The sequence below is a fragment of the Aythya marila genome, assembly GCF_965140915.1.
Source record: "Aythya marila genome assembly, chromosome: 1".
Taxonomy (NCBI): Eukaryota; Metazoa; Chordata; class Aves; order Anseriformes; family Anatidae; genus Aythya; species Aythya marila.
Genome location: NC_139042.1, coordinates 183615141 through 183637702, shown reverse-complemented (window position 1 = coordinate 183637702; position 22562 = coordinate 183615141). Strand labels below are relative to the sequence as shown.

General features: G+C 35.2%; 1 protein-coding gene across 4 annotated transcripts in view; it reads left to right on the top strand.

Annotated features, from left to right (window-relative positions):
- The window catches only part of CADPS2 (calcium dependent secretion activator 2), a 312175-nt gene that overhangs the window by 181815 nt on the left and 107798 nt on the right, over positions 1-22562 (top strand). For all 4 annotated transcript variants that reach the window (XR_014318177.1, XM_082768101.1, XM_082768100.1 and 1 more), the window contains exons 9-12: positions 7173-7239; positions 13790-13898; positions 15031-15234; positions 21585-21721. Coding sequence is in view for 3 of the 4 variants with exons in the window: in XM_082768101.1 (XP_082624227.1) it covers positions 7173-7239; positions 13790-13898; positions 15031-15234; positions 21585-21721 (517 nt within the window). In the remaining variant the exon portion in view is untranslated. The remainder of the gene's footprint in view (positions 1-7172; positions 7240-13789; positions 13899-15030; positions 15235-21584; positions 21722-22562) is intronic.

Sequence of the window (22562 nt, the reverse complement as noted above, 5' to 3'; positions counted from 1 at the left end):
TCGTTCCTCTTCACCATGGTTTCACACAGAAGCTAATATAATGATGCCAGCATACTCACTGGATATTTTGTGGGAAGTAATTAAGTTAAGTTTAAGAAGCACTACTCAAGTGTCAATCGATGTTTCTATTAAGAAAATAAAAAGAGGTAAGCTAGAATTTGTTAAACTGATTTGTTTCAAAATTTTGGTGGTGTTCTAATATAGTATGTCTAATTGATTTATTTTGGGGATATTAAAAAAAATCCAATTATCAATTTTAAAAAAGATAATAAAAATATCACAGCATTCTGAATGAATATCTTCTGTGTGCACAAATTGAAGGGAAGTGTTAGATTAATTCTTTATCATAATTTCTGTGCTTCGTTTCAAACCACAAATACAGATGTAACATTTTTCCTCATGTCCTTGCCAGATCAGATGTACTAATCTATAATGATGTTAAAATACCTACTAGTGGTATTACAACAAACATTAGGAAAACACCGTTGTCAGCCTTTAGGATTAGTTCTGCAGAGGTCTGTCCGTATTTTTTATGAAGTTAAAGTTACATAAGTTCAAAGGAAAGCTCTCTAGACGTGAAAAGAAATACGTAAGTAGTCAGAGATAACCAAAACAAAGAAACACTCTTAAAACAGTTCTCTGCTCTTAGGAGCCTTGGCCACTCCTACCAAAAGTGGTCTGTTTTCAACACCAGGATTCCAGCAATGAAGATGCATCAATTGACAGGTTGGTTCATTGATTTGTTTTATATCAGTGTGACACTGAGCAGGGTGTTTTGACTGATTCCATCAGTGGCAGCGTATGACCTAGCAACAGAAGTAGATTTTTCATATTAGCAGGTCCTTGGCCATTTAGGCTTTGTAGATCATAAATAATATCACTGCCTGCCTGGAAAAAGGGCCACCAGTTTTTCTATCTAATTGCAGTGTCATTTGCTTCCATTGAGATGGAGAGGTGTCTGGGCTAGATGCCCAGATGCTTTTGGATGCAGAGAATGAGTTGATTTAAGAACCATTTAAGAACCATTGCTATTGCCCAACTGGATGCTCAAAGGAGAGAAGTGCAATGGAAACTTTTTCTAGTACCTCTGCCTACATTAGTATTTAATTTCAGATTTTCACTTTTAAACCAATCTCTTAGTTGTTCCTGCTTACTGTGCTTCATTTCACCTCACAGAACAGCGTGTGTTCACAGACTGCAGTCTTTTTAGATGAAATTAAACCAAGAGATGAGATCCAGGTGTGCACCATATATGTTGCAACCATTGGTAGCTATTTGGTCCATGGGATCAGGCTAGCACTGCAGTTATGATGCATTAGCAGTTTACATTACAATTAAATTATATCAAAATCAGAGCACTTTCTGCATTTGCGTTATGTCTGAAGGATATTGTTCTTTGTTGCCTGGAATTCTTACAAGGCTAAAGGATATATATGTATATTTTTTGTCTTGACAAACATTGCTGCTTTACATACCAAAGAGATTTCATGATATGACATAAATTGCATTAATAATTCTCAAGTTGCCATTTCAATTACTTCACAGGTTCCATAAGTACTGGCATGCATATTCACAAATGCTGAAGTGCATTAAGATATTCCTGTTAAAGAATCTAGGGATAACTGATCTTCCAGCCTACATCCATTTAGACTGTAAGTGAAAACTCCTTTAGTGAGGAAAAAAAAAAAAAAAAAAAAAAAAGCAAATTTTCTCTCCATATTAGGAATATCTTGCTCATTGGAATAAATGGAACTGTTTACTGTGGTTGTCCTGTTTGTATTACTTGACATTCTTCAAGATTTCTATATCCTTAGCAGTCATAATTACAATAGAAGTTTAGGCTGATTTTTTTTCATTCCATCTGTTGAAGGCTTATTTAGTTCTCTTTCTCAAGAGCACAGAAAGTACTAAAATGAATCTGAGAATGTTTACTGCTAGGTTTCTTATGACCCAGGTCATATTGTTGTCTTGAATCAGTTTTCTCTCTCATCCTCAACCGAAGGGGGGAAAAAAAAAAAAAAAAAAAAAAAAAAAAGGCTTAATCTTGTGGGGTTAAATAAAAGAAGGAATGCGGTGCAAGGAAGATTCCTTTTATGCAAGCGTGCAGGGATGACTGAAAGTGCCTGTGGGCATTTGGTCCCCATTGGTTCTCACATCGAATGCAATGATGCCCACAGATAGCCTGTATTGTTGTCAGCTAAATGGGATCATGAGTGTCTGAAAGGTGTTTGAGAATGAACTGAAAATCATTTTCACAAGTGGATGATTACTTCTGCCACATGTTAACCGAACTCTATCAGAATGGCCCAGATTTTTGAGACTGCATTAATTGCTCTTTCAACCTTGACTGAGGTTTCTCTTTAAGAAAGGCCTTTGCTGGACTAAACTGCTACACGTATTGATTTTCCTTTCTATATTTTTTTCATTGTTTGTGATAAATGAAGCCTTTTACAAGTAGAGAATTTATCATTCAAGATGTAGATAGATTGCTTCATTCCTTGGAATAAAAAGGCTGGTCTAAAAATGATCTCTGTAGAAGTAATAAGTCCTTTCTCATTTCTCCAGCGGTGAATAGCTCCAGTATTCCACACTCAATTATGTTTTTCAGCTATTCATTAGTGCTGATTTTTTTTCATCAAAAAGTAGAACCCTGCACTCTCACAGCATGGACTTCAAGCAAATAAGCTGCCATTTTCTTTCCTGTGTATGCCATCACATAATTGAAACTGAACTATAATATTTAGCAATGTGGTTTTGAATTTTTGTAATGCAAGGAAAAACACTTGGATAAATATTCAACCCTTATATATATATTTATACATTTTAAAATTTATATGTTATATATATATAAATAAAATTTATATATTTAAAAATTTAGTGATGGTCAGACTTTGTTAAGAAAATGTGTTCAATTCAGAAATTACTCAGTTTGTTTTTATCTATTCTATTTCCAGAGTAAAAAATGATACTGACTGAGTCAAGATGATACAGAAAGCATTTTTCCCCAAGTGTTTCTGTATTTTGTAGAAGAAATGCAGTTACTTGTATTTTTATTTGTTTTCCAGAAAAAAAAAAAGAACTTTAAATATTAAATGTTTGTTGTTGTTGTTGTTTTTTGCACCATAGTGTAGGCACTGAGAGGTATAATCGGGTAAATCTGTGTCTTAAAAATGTGTCTTCATACAATTCTGATTTTTACTTTTTAATTTGGGAGTGAGGGAACAGAAATAAGGCAGTATTAAATAATGTTTAAGAGAAGTGTAGAATTGCTTTTAAGATTGTATGTCTTTGGAAAGTGATTCTGTGGTTTTTACATTTGGATATTTGGATGACCCTTAACATTACTAGAAAAATGGGTTATAAAATCTTTTCATTGGTGTAGCACTTAGTGACTCAACATGCATGATCAAGGTCCTATTTTCTCTGTGCTGCAGAAAAGCAGATACAATAGTCTCAAGTTACTGGAAATTATGTGAGTAATATAGAAAGACTGAAAAAGTAAGGCAGCCAAGCATATGCGTACAAACTATGCATATATACTTTCTAATATGTACAGGTACCAATACAGATGTTAAGTATACATATTTATTACAATATTAGTATATTTTTAACAGAAGTCTGACATGTACATGTATATGTATTGCTATGTACAGCAGAATACCGATCCTTCCTAACTGCTTGTTAGTCTACTCATTACAAACTCTGCAAAACATGGTCTTAAAGAAAAGTTAAAATAAATCTATGTATTAGTAAGTGATGACTACTCCAGTGCTTGGGTACAGGAAGACTATCTCAGTGTCTTTCTTCTGCCATACACTGGTATGGCAGAACTGTAGGAATTAAAAAATAATTTCAGATTCTCACAATTCTAGAAACCAAATTAAAGAGAGAAAAATAGTAGCAAATGACGTGGCTGGTTTTTAGGAATGTGGTATTAGCTGCTCCTGAATATCAGCTGTTTCTCAGTGTTGGATGGAGTGTTTTACCTAGAGGCAGGCATAGCATTTGAAGGAATGGCTGTTGTGTGATTCTTATTGCCACTGAGGGTATTTAAAATAATCTGAGCAAATTATGCTATGCATCTTTTGCATTTTTTGTTTGTTTGTTTGTTTTGGTTGGAGAAAGTGAACAAGGCATGTAGGTATATAGAGATACACATATATGTAGAGAGATAGCAGGCTGCAACTCTGTGTGTTCATGATTATGAGAGGCTGCTGTGCTTTGTGGCACTGACATTAACTGAGACTCGTGAAAAAGGTGCAATTCCTCATCTTAAAACATTCTCAAACTTAGTTCTAGGACTTGTTTCACTTCCAAATCTGTTAACTACTTAATTTTCTGCTCTAACTATGACACTTAAGTGATATTTAATCCTGGAAACTGGCTTTTATAGACTTTTTCTTTTATAGATGCCAATTGAAATTTCTACAGTTTGAAAAACTAGCTTTCGTTAGTTTCTAGATATTGTCCAAATTTAAAAACATTCTTAGGTCCTTTCCTTCCCATTTATTTCAATGGAAAAACAAATGGAAAAGAGAAGCTCAAACAGGATTTAGAAGTCTGGGATTTTGTCTCCTTCTGGGTATGTGAGGCTTAAGTTAAAGTGAGTATTAATCTCCTCATCTTTCAGGAGTTTGAACGCTTGAAATGAGCATTGGATGTTTCTCTTGTAAATAGCTGAAATTTTCTGCATCAGAAAATACTGTCACCATTAGAGATGGCACTGGAAGAGGAACTAATAATATAAGATTATAGTTGTGTGTTTATAGTGATTTGCAAAACCGAGTGTCATAAGGCTTTGCACTTGTATACCAAATCCCAGTGTTGTGTCATGAATGGTATCTTCTTTGTTATCTAATCTTATTTAAGACCATCGGATTTTAAACTTAGGTAGTTAATGTTCCACTGCTTTGTTTTCCAAGGAAGCTATTATTTAACACTCTAAGTGGAAGTGAAATCACTTTCAATTTGTAGGAGGAATAAAAATATGCATTGGTCTTGTTGGCTTTTTTTTGTTGTTGTTGTTTTTTGTTTTGTTTTGTATCCTTTCCTATTTTATAATTTTGAATTTACTGTAACTTGTGACAGTTCTGGCTTTACTGCAGAACCATATGTGGTATATCTTACATAAAAACTGATTTAAAAAGCAATATTTTAGCTGAGATGAAATGTTCTTTTTAGGCCTCTTATTTAGAAGAACTTTTCCATACTAGGCTCAGTTAATAATGAAAAGGAATGAATTTAAACCTGACATTTCTAGGGCTGGATTATTCATTTTCTGCTACGTCCCTGCTAGTACATAAAGCCACCGCCGCTTATGATACTGGCATTGGTCCCAAGTAAGAGGAATTCACTCTTAGTCTATGGCTACTTTATAGTAATTTAAGATATGGTAAGATGGTGAGAACATGGTCAGGATATCTTTGTACTGTAGTATTTGAGGACTGTGTATTACTCTCAGTCGGTCTGTGCGGTCCATGGGGCAATTGTCCTCTGACATTGGTCAGAGGAAGCTATAGGTTATTCTTAGTGGCAGAATCACCATATAGAACAGATCAGGCTGAAGGCTGAGGAAGCTCAAAGACCACCCGTGGACCCTTTTTGTTTTCTCTCCCGGGTCATTTATCTTCCAGGCTGAGTGGAATCTGTCAGCCATTCCCCCTCCACCTGGAGGCAGTAGTGAAGGGCAATAGCAAAGTGATATACTATGGGTAAAGTAAATGTTCTGACTCTTTTGAAACACAAACAAAAAGCACAACAGCTCATATTTGGTGCAACAATATGGACTTGTCGCTCTGTAAGGTAAGCTCTTCTTTATTTGGGAAATATTAGAAATTTTCAAATAAACTTTATTAATGGCCTTTCTTTGGTACCCTTTCTGACATGGTCTTTGCTCCACTTATTCCTTTTATTGAATTTAAAATAATCACAGAATTAAGAAACTTAAAAGTGTATGGCAGGATCTGGACTGATCAAAGAAAGCTACATCACATGGTAATCCATCAAACTGGATCACTGTACAGCTGTCTTTTCTGCCATAGAGGCAGAGTAACCAAGCAAGGCAGAGTTTGAGGACAGGTGTAGCAGAAGTTGAAGAAGGAAAAAGTGTCTGGGGCTTACTAATGAGGGAGCCATTAATTAATATGACACACTACCACGGTTAATGAAAAGCATTATGCTGAACACTCATGTTAGATACAAGTTTGTCCTTTGTCCGTGATATCTAAAGTGGGTAAGAATGTGCTGCAGGTCCATCCACCAACCAGCTCCAATTGTGGTCATTGTAACTTCTCCATTATATATGGCATAATAATGCTAGCATCCTCTGGAGAGTGCCTGTGAAGCCAGCATTCATTGATCTGAACAATTTGGATCTGCCTTTGACTCATCAAGTTGCACTAAATGCCTTTGAAAGAGGCCAGCCAGTCAGAAGGGACATCTCATAGGTTAACAACAGAGTAACACAAGCAGAGTGCCAGAAAAAAATGTCACTATTGTGCCATAAAACTTATTGCAATTGTTTTGGTAATGAGAATGCCTCCTCTACCAGCAAATAGCAGCATCTGTAGTTTTATCTTATCACTTGTTGATACTCCTGACTACAATTGTTGGAAAATTGCCAAGATGATGAGGAGTTTTTTTGTATTCTGAGTCTTTATAGTATGTCTGGGAAATTAGGCTCTTGTTTACTCTAGAAAAAAAAAATTATCTTGTTTGCTGACATTTTGTTATTTGAGCATTTTTCCAAACTGACATCGTGACTGACTAGAGAAACACTAGCACATCTATAGAAACCAAGTGGGAAAAAAAAAAGAAAAGGTTGGGGAGTTTAACATTTCTAACATTCAATACTTTAGTGTAATCAAAACTTAAAGCTATTTATTTCAGAGGCAATTCATAAAATGTAAATGACGAGCAGATTGGTTTTAACATGAGATCATTAGTTTCTGCTTTTTTGTTGTTTTGTTATTAAAAAGCCTAGTTTTGAATGAAAAGGAATATCTGTGCATTTTTTGTGGTCTGAGTAAACAGAAGAAAAAATCACTTCTTAGAAGTGACAACACTGAAAAATGTCAGGTACAGCAACTGAATACACTCATATGTATTGCAGGCTCCTAATATCACACTTATTACTAATGGAAAAAAAAATCCTTTTATTGTTTCCTTTTCAGATATTTGTACGCTCTAGGACAGAAGGTTTGGAAACGGTGGAAAAAGCGCTACTTCGTTCTTGTTCAGGTTAGTAGACTACCAGAAAATCTCATTGAAAAGTAATCTTGGGCTGTTTGTTCTCATGTATAGTATCTGGAACCATTTAGAAATCACCATCCTCAGGCTGTGTATGCAGCACGGTTTTTACATCATAGACACTTACCAGGATATATATATATATTTTAATTTACATATATATATATATATATGTAGTAGACAGAAATGTCACTGAGTTTTCCATATATAAATCAGTCCTATCCCAGAGCACTGTTTCAACTGAAACTTAGAAATTTCTGAATATTGTTGTGAACTTGAAACATTCCACTGATAGCTTTCTAGCAACACTCAATTTAAAATAGTTCTATTTTTAAAGTGGATTGTACTTACTGTTTAATTTATTCTATCTCAACACAAATTTTCTGCCTTTAAAATTAAATAATTGCAAAGATTAGTTACTACTAAGCACTTTTTCATATATATTTTTTTTTGAATAATGCTGGTTTTGTTTTTCTTGCACTAGTAAATTGGCTAAAATCTAATTATGTAGTGGCTATAGAAAATCTAGTGAAGCAATTGTTCTTAACCACAGAAATGTGCTGGGCTGATAATTCATAACCTTGTGTCCAAACCTAGTACTGTATTTTCACATGCTGATGAATTGCAACATTAACATGAGGATTAATTAACATGATCATTAACATGAGTATTAACACAATAATATAGGAATAAAAAAAGTAGATTTTACTTGAGTTGTCAAAACTGGGAAACGAACAATTTCTGTGAATCTTTGGAAAAATCAATATTTTCTGTTTGTGCTTGTCTTCACCTTACAGTTACAAATTTGATGTTCGAGTTAGTTCATAGAACAATGTTCTTCTGTGTTCTTTGTTTTGTTGATAGAAAAGTGTTAAAGTGTGAGTCTCTGTTAATGTTAGATGAAGCTTGAAGCCTGTTTACAAGAGTTTAAGAGTGAAGGCTTCTAAAACAGCTTTACAAAAAGCCTGACCCCTTTCTTTACCATTCTGTCAGTCATATTCACCTGGTCTCTTAAGGATGTTAAAAAATAAAAATAAAAAAAAAGAAAAAGATCTTAGTAAACCTGAAACCTGAGAGTATTTGCACATTATTCTTGCTAAGCTTGTTGTCAATACAGTGTTCTCTCTGGCTTCAGTGGGAATTGGCTTGGATACTTAGCGAGTAATGGTTGTAAAGTTGAACAGGACTTCAGGTTGAAGTCATCTGGAAAGGCTAAGGAAATCTTTTTGTTTCAGATCTTACCAAGGTTTTTCTGAGAATAGGTCAGGTCTTCTTGTGACTTGGTTACTAAGATTTGCAAAGGTTGAGAAGATCTCTGTATAGCATCCCTGTTAAGGCATGGATGTGAAGGCAAAATAACTTAGAGTTACAGCAAAAAAAAAAAAAAAAAAAAAAAAGACTAGAATGCTTACTTGTCCTTCACACTCTTCTTTCACACTCCTCCTCCTTTACATCTTTCCTTTTATAAAAAGAAAGACCTTGTTTTCTTCCTCCAAACCACAGCTGCCACCTGTGTTTCAAAGTACACACCTAAGAGACCCATGGTCTTTGTGTGTGATATGGAGTCACTTGTGAGAACAGCCAAGTGAATTTTAGTTATCTTCTACTTCCTATGCTGAAATTGAAATACTGGAAGAGAATATTACAGGAATTTTCCAACTGTGATGGGATTTAGACATCTATTTCATCTTAAAGCAGCTACCAACTCAATAAAGCTGTATCAAAAGTACTGTGGTAAATCAATATTTACTGTCCAGACAGCTCTGGCTCATTTATACATGATACACACACTGACAATAAGTTGAAGTCAATAAGTGTGAAATAAGCATTCAGTAATGAATATCAGTCTGTTGTATTGATATAACATTGACATATTGATGATTCTTCCTCTGTAGATTTTAGCTTTTAGCTTATGTTGGTAAAATACTAAGGCCATGAAACTCAGTTGTAAGACAGAAACTATCAGTATGATACACACGTGCTTTGGAAATTTAACTCAGGTGTGAAATTAGATGAATAAAGTAGATTTTTCAGGAGAGTGATGTGAGTATTGTGCATCTTTGTTATTGCTACATGTATTAGAAGTTATTAGTGGTGTGTGAAAGAACAGCTCGATGTTATAGGAAGGTTACAAAGTCTAGAAATTTTAACCTCTTCATTATATTTGCTTTTCTTCCCTTTATAATCCAGTCACTTCTCTAAAAGTTTGTTCATTTCAAACTAGCAAGTGACAAGGATATTACATGTTAGGTAAGAAGCCTCAGCTGGACATGCTGTATTTTACTTCGTTTGTCATCTGTTGATAACCTTCCTTCAGTGATCTAAATACAGATTCACTTCTCTAACTTCAATTTCATTTGTTCTAATGTTTGAAAAGTCAGTCATTTGCTTAACAGATATTATTTTTGCTAAGTACCCCAGCTGCAAGCTAGGTCTTGCAGCTGAACTATCCGTTAATGTCCTGTAGCAAGGACCACAGTCAGCATCCAGGTTTTCAGTAAGAGGTCCTCCCGGTGCACTGAACAGGGTCTTTCTGCCCCATGGGAACATCCCCTAGCATCACTGTTCAGAAGTCATTTCCAGATTGCTCCCTGTATCTGTCTGTCATGCACACACAGGTTTGTTGTCAGTTTTCCATTTTGTTACAAAGTAGGTAAAACATCTCAAAGTCAGGTGTTTGTTTCCCTGGAAAATTATGAAATGCAGTTGTAGGAAGGATATTTCCTCTCCTCCTGTCAAGCATTACTATTTAAGAAGATGACTTGATTATGGTTTTGTTTGAAAATCTGTTCTATGAAATCCTGTTATCCCATAGTGTACTGATATTCATTTACTGAATTATAAGGAAAAGCAATGCACAGCTTCATTAACTACTAGAAATACACTTAAAAGCAGACACTGGTCTATTTAAAAATGAAAAAAAAAAAAAAAAAGTTGTTTCAGACTGTGCTGGCAGTTTCCAATCTTAATGATCTTATAATTCTATGATTGTTCCCATAATATTCCTGTAATTTTGTTGTGGAAACACTTTAAAATGTCTCAGCAAAAGGTGAAGTGTAAAACCGATTTTGATGTCAATATCTCTTACCAAGTTGTTCTGTTAAAAGAATACATTTGAAATGTTTTTAGAAGTAAAATCAGCAGCATTATAATCTCTGTGATAATGGTAGGATTAAAAATGAACAAAGACACATAGCCCAGATTTTCCACAAACCAATCCACAAAAACATGCAACGAAAAATCTTTAAAATTGGGATTCCTGTGCATTTCCACAACAAATATGTGCTCACTTCCTTTTTGATGGCTCAGATTATTTATATAATACAGTTGTACAGCGTTTCTTGTACAGTTAACAAGAAAATGTAAGTGATGTGGTTATCTGCTAAGCTATTTCATTCAAACAAATAGAATAATTTTTAAAAGTGTTTACTGCCGTATCAGGTTTCAAAAATTAAATACGTCAGTTCAGTTTTCAAGAAAGGGAGAGGAGGGTGCTCTAAAGAGATGCAGTGGTAGCTGCAAAGGATTTAGAGGTGTGTGACTACCCAGTGTTCCCGCCATGGTTGTGCATGAGGGCAGATAAGGTCATTGGGAATATAAATAGAGAAATACCCAACAGTACTGGAGGTGATATTTCTGCTGGACCTAGATCTAACGATGTGGTTAGGGGTGAGCCTGTGTCAGGGCCCTGAGGGCACTGATGGGCCTGAACTGTCCCAGCCACCCCCCTAGGGCCTCCCACCCTGCCCACAGCCCAGGATGCCATTTCAGCATTCCCAGCCCCAATAACACCATAGTGGGGAAGGTCTCCAGCTCCCCACAACTCTCCCCTGACCAGCCATGGGTCCTGGTGGGATGGGACTATAGCTTGGCCAAGTCTTGGCTCATTCCTGTCCCCAAGGAGGTGCCTTGTGCCCAGGGCAGCCACTGCCCCAGTGCCCCCAGTTGGTTGGGCCTGGAACAGTCCCTGGCCATCAGGCACTGCCCTGCTACCCTGGAAACGACTAAAAATCTTTAAACCAACATACAGTTATTTTCTAAAATAAGTACTACAACTGAAAGCAGTTATGGGCACAATGCTCAAACAGTGAGGTGAAAATCTGTAGCATATGTTATGCTGGAAGACAGTTTGACTGATTGTAGTAGCTCCTCCTAGCCGAAAATCTGAATTCCTGAAAATGGTGGGCTAGGTTGTATTTTCTTTTTATTCACGTTCAGCTCTCCTTGTACAGACTATTAAAGCAAATGTACTAAGCTCAAGGTGGAAAACTGAGCTTAGTTTTTAACTGTACTTTTAACCATACTTGTTGCTCAAATTCATATCTGTTTCACAAGATGAAATTAGAATTTGTTACTTTGAATAGTTTATTTGCTATAATGTTGTACATAGGAAACCATATACATTATAGTTTGTACATACGTATAGTTTATGTATATATAAAATGTCCTGTAAAGCTACTTTAATTAATGTACTGGAATACCTATGTTAGTTTCTGTTGACTATAGGTTTCTACTGTAATGCTGAAGATGTTAGTACTGAGTTAGGGTCTTCACGGAGAGAGCTATTACACTTGTTCCTTTTGCTTGTGCACACTGTGGCAGAGGACATATGGTCTATATACATAGTGTAGCATAATCCTGTTTTCCCAGGGATTCTCAAAATGAATTTTACAAAAAAAGTCACCGTACTTAAAATAGCACATTATTATCAGACCTTTATGCCAATAATAATCTCACACCTTGTGACTTTCCATAAATATCAAATCTTTTTCACAGAGAGTCAAAAATCTTCAATCACGGGCAATTGAAGTCACTGGATTTTAAGGCAGATTAGTGTGCAGTCACAGCAACAACTAGTATATGAATGACGTTGAAATCAGCTGTTGAAATTTTATGTCAAAAAGGATCATTCCTGAAGTTGTAGCCAAAGCTGTAGATCTAGGTGATGATTAGCTGAGCAGTCAACAACTGAGATCAAGACAGTCCATTGTCTGTCAGACAAGCTTCTTGCATATCCTTGGATCCTTGCATAATTTTGCAAATTTAAGAAATTGTATTGTAGTTCAAAACAAGTCAGATGGCCAGACATCCTACAGACCCTGGAGAGACAAGTTTTGGAGGCCTGTGTAAATGTGTAAATTCATTTCCTTAAAGTTTCCAGTGTGCAGATTTACAAGCTCTTTTTTTTTTTTTTTTTTTTTTTTTTTTTTTTTTTGGCAGTATCTCAATTTTGTTTCAGTGACTGCTTTTTCTCCCTCAGCTGTAAGATATCTCTTTATATTTCCAATCACCTCTTCTTATTACTGCCTATTCTGTCTATAGAGTCTTAAACCACATGATGGCAGATCCTTCTCTTAATGGCTTTTTTTGTTCCCTAATTGTACTTGATCAGAAGGAACTTCATGTTGTTCATGACTGTGAATAGAGGTACAAAAGATGCAGAAATCAGACTATAAAATCAAACTGAATGTTCTGATACTTACCTTCTCTATATAGAACTGGCTAGTTTTGTGATCACCTTTCCAGCTGCATGATAAGCGTTTTGCAATCCTTCTGCAAACAGTATTTTTATACATAAAAGTTTTTTTTTTTTTTTCAGCTTCTTAGAATACAGGACCTTTTCTCTTACACAGTAGGCTAACCAGTTTGGTTGGCACCAAATATTTTCCTAGATGAACCTAGTTTACTTTTGTTGTGGTTTAACCCTGTCAGGAAGCTTAGTACCATGCAGGTGCTTGCTCAGTCTCCCCAGACAGAGTGGGAAAGAGAATCAGAAAGGTAAAAGTATGAGAACTCATGGGTTGGGGTAAAGACAGTTTAGTAGGTACAGAAAAAGCTGCATATGTAAGTGAAGCAAAACAAGGAAATCATTTGCTGCTTCACATCTGCAGGCATGACTTCATCCACTTCCAGGAAAGCAGGGCTCATAGTGCCTAGCTGTTTCTTGGGAAGACAAACGCCATCACTCCGAACATCCCCACTTCTTCCTTCTTTAGCCCAGCTTTTATTACTGAGCATGACAGCATAAGGTATGGGATATCCCTTTAGCCAGCCTGGGTCAGCTGTCCTGGCTGTGTTTCCTCCCAGCTCCATGTGAACCCCCAGCCACCTTGCTGGCAGGGCAACACAAGAAGCAGAGAAGTCCTTGTCTCCGTGTAAGCCCTGCTCTGCAACAACTAAAAAACAGTATGTTATCACCACTACTTTCACCAAAAATCCAAAACACAGAATCATACAAATCTCTATGAAAAAAAATTAACTTTATTCCAGCCAAAACCATGACAGCTTCATCTTAATTTTGCATAAAGCAACAGCCCAAAATATATTGTGTTTCAGAAAATTGCAGAGTGGTCAGAGCTATTTTTTTTTCCTTCCTTTTGACAGGAAGGGGAAAGAACATGAAGTTTTACATTGTAAATATTTCTGAAAAAAAGTGGGTTTTGTTTCTTCAGCAGAACTGAGATCTAATTTAAGGAGTGGTACATGTATTGTGCAACATTTGCTCTGGAACTGAGCAATTAAGAAGTTCTTTCTTATTCAGGTTAGCCAATACACATTTGCTATGTGCAGTTACAGAGAAAAGAAATCTGAGCCTCAGGAACTGATGCAACTGGAAGGATACACTGTGGATTATACAGCTCCTCACACAGGTATTTTTCATGGTTTTGAAGTATAATATGTTTGTGTAAAATAGCTAATTGACTTTGTTCATTTTGATTTAGTACTGAAAACCACCAAGGCTATTTTTTTCAGCTTCTGAAGGTTTTGCAATTATTAAGATTTTCTAGTGTGAAAAAATCATGGTTTTAGAAAGAAGCTTGTAAGAACAATAAACTCACACTAACATTGCCTGAAAATTATAAAACCACATATGATACAAGGAAAAGATAATGAACTGTAGTCAGTCTTTCCCACTTCTCTCTGTTTTTGATGGTGGAATCTTGTGGCAATGTTAAGTATATTCATAAGTGATTTAGAAAAGAATGTTACTGGTGGCAGTGATTGCTAAAGATAAATTACTCAGAGTAATAAAGAAAACAAAATTGACAATAGCAGAAAAATCTACACAATTTAGTAATAGGTTGGCAGAGTGAAATCAAAGTTACACATGTAGAGAAAAATGATTCAGCTGTATGTAAACACTGGAGGATTATGAATTTAAGACACCTCAAGATATTGCAGATTGATCTTTGAAAAAGTTAGCTTAATGTTTAGAATAATTGAAAAGCCAAACAATGCTCAGAAGATATTTGGAAAACTAAGGCAATGTTATGTCACAAAAAAATCCCTGGTTGCAGCTACACTGAATGTTGTGTGCCATTCTAGTTATTCACTCACAGAGTAAAGTACTCATATAAGAAAAGGTACCAAGGAAGGAGCAATAAAGTTGATAAGTAGTACGGAGATGCTTCTGTTCAAGAAGAGATAAAGTAGACATCCAGCACAGAAAATGATGCCTTGAGGAGAATGTGTTAGAGAAATACAAAATACCATGTGATGTGGAGAAGATGAATAAGAAATAAATTGGACTTGAATTGGAAATGGAATAATGGAAATATTTTGTCCCTTGATTTCTATAGTTGATTCTACTTATATTACCATTTGATCCCTATAGCTCTAGGTATTATCCTATTTCTAGGTCATACCTATTAAATGATTGACCACCTCCCCCAACTCCTAAACACACACACAGGAAAACCAGTGAATTAATGTTCTTAATATTGATGGTGATTTAGAAGTAACTCAGACTTACCAAGATTAGTTTCCTGTTTCCTGCTTCAGGTCTTCAGGGTGGTCGAATGTTTTTCAATGCTGTTAAAGAAGGCGATACTGTAATATTTGCCAGTGATGATGAACAGGATAGAATACTCTGGGTTCAAGCGATGTACAGAGCCACGGGTCAATCTTATAAGCCTATTCCCGCAAGTCAAGCTCAGAAGATGAATCCTAAAGGAGGAAATGTCAACACTGATGTATCCCCACTTTGTAAGTCACTTTCTTTTTCTTTTGTGGCTTTGGTTTTTGTTTTAGTTGGTAAAATATGTTGTGGCTCCCTCAGTGAAGTTCAATTAAGCAGAACTCATTCACTGGAGAAATTTGCCAAGCAGTTTGTTGTTATCCAGAAGCTCTTTAGCTCAGATTATTATTACCAGCCAGGGAAATCCTGACTTGGAGGTCATTATTTTTATTATAATCCACAAATATGTGACAATTAGCTTCATCTTCATTACAGTTGACCCACATATTACCATGGAGATGGTGTTTGGTGTACATTTTATTTTTCACTAGTCAGCCAGTGTAGTATTGAATAGAAAAGCATCAATTTATTCTCAGGAATTTATAGATTTAGGTAAGCTTTATCATACATTTTATATATTAGCTATGTAAGAATTGAAATGCAGACAGTACATTGTAAGTTGTAATGTACTAGATGGGCCACTAGGTTTTTGTACCCTTCAGTGTAATACTGAATAAATAAATACTACTGAAATAAATAAATAATACTGAATAAATAAATACTACTATATAAATACTATTTATATAAAATAAATAAATACATACATAAAAATCCAATTTAAATTTTCCTTGTCATTCCTTGTCAGGAAAATAATTTTTTCAAAGAAAATCAAGGTAGGTAGCATATATTAACAGTTGAAATTTTCATATAATCTATTTCAAAGTATTCTGTCTTACAGATATCTGCACATAGGGAGGGAGCATATGATTTTATTGTTTCAGGGGCTGAGGGGGGCAACTTTTCTAACCCAGATAACTAATACAATCCAAGGATTTTTTAATAGCTATAAAATGTTTACAACATCATATACAGTAATACTTCCCCTGTGTCATCTATCTGTATACGCAGAGTAGAAGAGGAGAGACTGTTTTAGACTCAGTTTGGTTTATAATCTGAAATCTGTGACAAATTGACTCAAAATCATTGTCCTCTGTCAGTCCTGCTATCTATCACTCAGTTTCACATCCTTCTGTTCACATTGTAATCTTTTATTATCATTATGCTACTAGATGACAGTAAAATGTGCTGGTTACACTGAGCAATGGGTATCCAAAATCCTGACTGGGTTGTAAAGAAAACTTAATAGAACATATTTTATCTCACAAAAGCACTGACATCTGTTGAATATTTAATCTGAACCAATTTCAAAGAGTGATCTAACTACGCACCAGAGGGGTGTGTTAAGGTGACATATTTCACATACTGTAAGCAACACTGCAAAAGCAGAGGTGAGGCAACACAAAGCCAAACATCTCTCTGGTCCTATGGCACCATGAATGCAAAGATGGTCTCTTTGTGAAAATATCTACAGGGAAGAAGGAAAAGAAGCCCTTTTAAAGTTTTTTAAAGCCCATGTGCAGAACGTAAAATCCTATTTATTAAGTAGCAAAGTGAGTCAAATCCATAACCATACATTGGTTTCACAAAACATCAATCCAGTGATGGCAAAGTTAAAGACATTTCCAAATGAAACATCTAGCTGACCAAAAGTGCATTGCAGAGGGAGCTTGTGCAGACAATTAAATTGTCCATGTACATAATTGTGTCCATTATGTAATCAAGAAGATAGTGTGGGCAATTTGCCAAATGAGGAAATGCTTTAGGATTAGTCATGGAAATATAACATCGATATTTTCAGTCTATTTGGATAGTCCAATGACAAACACCGTAAAAATTCTCTACCTATCATGGTTTAGTGGTATGGAAGTAAATGAGACCCAAAATGATGAATTTTATATTTCTTTTATATTTTATTTTTATCACTCTGAATCTTTGATCTTTTTGTTGTTGTTGTTTTTCTGGGAGAACCAGATCATGACTAGTATTAAGGTGCTGGTGTCGTAATACTAACACACAAGAAATGCTGCTGTTTAACCTTATCATTGCTCAGATTTTGAATGATTGGTGATGTTATTGCAAGGCAAATCTTTTAAAACAGTTCCGGGGCATTTGTGCACATATGTTTGATTTACTAGATCTTTTAAAAACAAACAGAAAGAAAAGCTGTCTTCTCATTTTACACAGTTTTCTCAGAAGGCTTGGCATCTTTATATCCACCATACACTTTATATCCACCACACACTTACTACCTGTAAGAGTGGAATAACACCACTCTCCCTGCATGTTCCTCCATTCCCCTTCATATCCTTGTTATGTTCGCCTCCAGCTACCCCCCTTTTAGGAAGGAGAGGTTAATGCCAGCCTACACCACCCACTCCTTTCACAGTCAGTAAGTCGCCTTTATCCTCTCCCCTGTGCTACTCAAAACTATCTCATATCCTTCTCAAATCTGTCCTTCAGCAGAGCAGTAGCAGTCCATCTGTGTGCTATCCCCAGTTCAAGCTTTACTGGCCAGTCTTATATTCTTTCACTTTCCATTGTCTGATATCTAAATGATAAGGTTCTAGGGGCACGGATTGTCTCTTTGGCCTGTGTTTCTAAACATGTAGCACTTCGGAGTCCTGGTCAGTGATCAGGATTTGAAATGTTCCCAGGGTAAGCTGCCACTGTCTGTGGAGGAATGAAATTTAAAGGAATGTTATGTATGTCATGCCCGACTTTTGCAAAGAGTATGTGCACCTTCATCTTCATCCAACAAATTCCAGCTTCTTTTGTGTCCAAGTCATAGTGCTTACCCTCCCAGTCTCTAAATCTTTTTATTCCTTAAAATACTAGATTTCTTTCTCTACCTGCTTTCCTGCCTGCCTGAGTTAGTTCAAATTGCTTCCAGAGTGCTAAGGCTCAACAGGGATGTCACTCGGAGCCACAAAAGGGAGGACGTAAACAGCATTACAGGGCCAGTTTCTGCAGTTCATCCTGGCAGCATTTTACCCTAGTAAATGTTACAAAAAACATGTTTGCTTCTAGGCTGGAACAGGGCAGAGATGGTGCCTACTGATTTGCTTACCACTAGGAACCAGTATGTGCTGTAAGCCTGGAGTTCTTACTAATCCTAATTCACTCAACTCTACTGAGTCACTGAGAATGTTAATTTTTTTTTTTTTTTTAGCATTTGTAGCTGGGCTAAAATTGTAATTTTCTTGCAAAGCTTGCAAAAGGCATATTCAGTATGCTGTTCTGCTAAGATGAATATGCTTACCTAAAGAACACCCAAAGGGTTTACTAAAACTTATGCAATAGCTTTCATAAGTTTTTACCATGGTTTTAAAATACACATTTGATCTAAAATACACCTTGAGTTAAGAAAATGGATAGTGTTTTGGCTAACAGTTTCCAAACAGTGAAATAAATGTATGGGCTGAAATAGACCATGTAACATGGAAGAATCAGCCAGAATCATGAGTTTGAGTTAGAGGCCACTGAAAGCAGAACAACAAATTCCTTTAAGAAGGGCAGAAAATTAATTGTGAAAAACAAATGAACTATTATTGCCCCAGAGTTCTTCCCAATTCCCCTTCCCAATATTTCCCAAGGTTGAGAGAATGCTGAGAAGAAAACAGAATTTTATTTCTTTATTTCTTAACTGTATATCACAATATAGCACTCTTTTATGTCTTTTGCATTTGGTTGTAACCTGAACAGGACATAAAAGTTTAGGTATTTGAAAAATACAATCATTCTAACCATTTTTAAATCACATTCATATAACATTTATTATTTCCTCATAATCTTTAAGTTCTTATATTTTTTTAATCCATTTTATTTGAAAAAAAAAATTATGAATTCTCTCATATGTATATCATAATAGTAAAATAAGATACAAATATTACATCAGATTTATTTTCCCATTATTGCTTGCCTACAGCAAGTAAAGGTAAGTTTTTAATTTCTTTTTCTGTTGTTAGACTATATTTTGTAACAGATCTTCTGTTACTAATTGACAGGGTTATCTGTTATGTTTGATTCCCTTAAAGATGGTGGTCATTCATGGGTCTTTCTGTAGAATTAAACGTAGCAAGTGCATGTATGTGCATTTTAAAATAAATGGTTTTGCTTATGTTGCACAAATTATCTAATATGAAATCCTGCTTTCAGAAGCTGTGTTGTATTTAATAGGTTGCCTTACACATTCAGATTATCTAGATGACTCTATCAGAATGTTGAATCCATGTTTCATTTGCAACATGCAGTCTCACAATTTCAAAAGACTTAATTTATTTTCAGTATGTACAGAGATTTTTTTATACGTGTAGTAAAACAGAGAAAAAAAAAATCAAGCCAATTAAATTAAGAAAGATTTAACTGTGTATGATTTGTACAGACCACTGCCAGAAGTAAATATTAATTATTTTTCTCTTCTGTTATCTACCTTACCTTAAAGGAGTTAATAAATCAGTTACCCATGTAGGATGGAAAACTTACAAGACATATAGAAAACAGTCACATATTAGATTGGGTTTGGAAAACTTTTAGGTGTGTGTGTTTCATTTTGGAAACTGAAGATGTTTTCACGTTGTAGTTTAGTACTTTCAGTAATGTAAGTAGTTATCACGTTGTAGTTTAGTACTTTCAGTAATGTAAGTAGTTTTGTTGATATCAGTTTATCTTTGAATTCATATGTTTAAATATATTTAAATTGTACTAATTAAGAGAAAGGATTTTGTGTAGCTTTCTCAAAAATATCAGCTAAGCTTGTCATTAATGATAGGCTATTCTAATGCTTATGGAAATATGGTTAATCTGTGTAATCACATATGCTACTGGTCCTTTAGTCTTTAAAAATACATGCTGCTGTTTCTCTGGGATGATAGTCTCATACCTTACACCATCGATGTATTGTCATACTGTTTATTTGCTACATCCACCTTGGTGAAATCTGTCACATGGATGTGACTCTTGCTTTGACAATGCAAAGCCAAGTGATATGAATTAGTTTCTGCATCTTTCCAAGATGTGATGCTGCAGATCCTTCAGCTTGAATTAAATAATTCTCCCATCCACAAATACAGCTGAAAGTTGGACTTGACATGGATCAATATGATCTGGGGCTAAATTTCTAAATGTGACTGATTATGTTAGCATCATGCCCACAGATCAATATTGAGTTTTATTATGAACCTGACTCTATAATTGGGTTTAATCAATAAACTTTTGTCTCCTTTTCTTTAGAAATTTTAGTTTTGTATTATGCAGGTTTTCAAAACTGCATTTAGGATACACTTAGATCTGTACTTTTCTAGTAACGAATATAAAAAGACCTAGGTTTGAATTTAAAGGAACAAAGAGCCAAGACCCTATTGAAAGGGGAAGTCAATTTTTAAGTTGATAAGACTGTTCACCCCAATACAGTCTATAGAATCCAAGACAGCTAATGTGCTAATACATAACTAGTCCTTTTGGGCACTGTAAGGCTTTTTCTGTCCATACTTGATAGATAATTCACATTGAGGATTTTGACAAAACATAGCATTAATGAAAGCAATCACTAGAGCTTCTCTTTTGATAAACCCGCGGGGTTTAAAGGCGTTGAAAGATGCAATCTGTGAAGAACAATAAATTTGGGCCTTTGATTGAAGTGCCATTTGGGATGGTATGTTTTCTCGATGTATTTACACAAAAATGCTGCTCCCTTTTTCACTACTCTTTGCTTGAAGGTTGAAGGAGCTTTTTGCCATTACTACATTAAGGTTTGTCTCATTAAAAGCTGAGTACAAAAAGAAGGCTGGAAATGACCTAGCTCAAGCCAGTGCGTTCATTTCTGCTCCAGTTTGCCATTTGAGAAGTAGGCTTCAAGCCATGATGAATATTTCTATGAGTGGTACTTTGATCTGCAGTAAATATGCTCTTTCTTGTCTATAGAAATAAATGCATAAACCTTTTATTTTTCTATTTCTTTTTCTTGTGGAGTGAAGAATATTTATTTGGCTATTTTGCTAAAACTAGAATCACAAAAAAAAAAAAAAAAAAAGAAATTGCAGAACACATTTTTTGTACTCGCAAATTGTTTTGTAACATTTGAAGTGTTTGAAGAAACATTGAAGAAAAATATTTGCAGAATTATTTTAATGTTCTATGTTGTATTTTCAGGTAGCCTTTCTAAATTGTTTTGTTTCATCTGTCAGTGGGTATCAACTTTTTTTTTTCTAGCTGTTACATTCCATAGATTTTTATGATGGTAGAAAAATAATTCAATAATGCTATTTGTCACATTTTAAAAAAGATTCTATAATAAGTCACTTGCAAGCACCTACTTATGTAACTAAGATTTGTACTTATATAACTAAGAATTGTAATTTCTTTGCAATTTTTTCAAGGGACTTTATGTATTGAGAATTTATACCATGTTACACTTGTATTTGTGAATCTGCACAGACACTCACATGTATTGCTCTGCACATTTTCTCCCTTGTATGAACAGATACAGACCGTGGTCAGAAACATGGCATGGAGGAGTTTATTTCTGCTAATCCCTGCAAATTTGACCATGCTTCCCTCTTTAGACTGCTTCAGAGGCAGACCTTGGATCACAGATTGAATGACTCCTATTCTTGTTTGGTGAGTATAGACTAGAAGATAGCTATAAAGAAGTGAGAAATAGTTGTTACAAAGTAGTCCTTTCTTCCTCGTTCATTCAATACCTGTGGTTGTAGTTGGAATAAAGGGTCCAATCGATTGCTTTCAAATTTGAAAATTATACACTTGCAAACTGCTGCTGTGCCACTCAATAGAAAGCAAAGAGACCCAAACTGTCTCTGATTTTTATCAGCTGAAATTTGTCATGTCTTCTATGGAGGTCTGAATAAAAACAGAAAGTTTTAATAATGGTAAAAGTCCCTGGGGTAGGATTTACTGACACCTGTACAGGCATTTCAAGGTACAAACGCAGTTACCTCATGTCAGACGTTTTCAGCTATCTTGTAATTCTTCATTCTGATGGGGTGTGAAGACAAAAAAATACCAAAAGAAAGGAAGCAGGACCACAGGCAGTATAAATATATGGATGTGTTGTATTACCTGAATTGCAAGAAACAAATGGGAGTGTAATTATTAAACAAAAACAAGTAAAGGGGGATCTCTATATCAAAGACAGCTGTAAGAGAGAAGATAGCTGCAGTTTCCCTTTACTTTGAAACACTTTCTATTCTATGCTTTATGGGTTTAGAAGTTGAGGATGGGGGTGTTTCTGGTTTAATTTTCAGTGTGGAAAGCCAGCAGGAATCTTGTGGAAATCCATCAGATTACACACACTTGTTAAACATCTTTGTGTGGATCACACCTCATAATTTCCCAAGGCTTTATTTTTCATCTGATACTGTCTGAAATTATGATCTAAGGACCTAAAATGTCTCACGGCATACATTTTTATTTATTTATTTATTTATTTATTACTTTACCA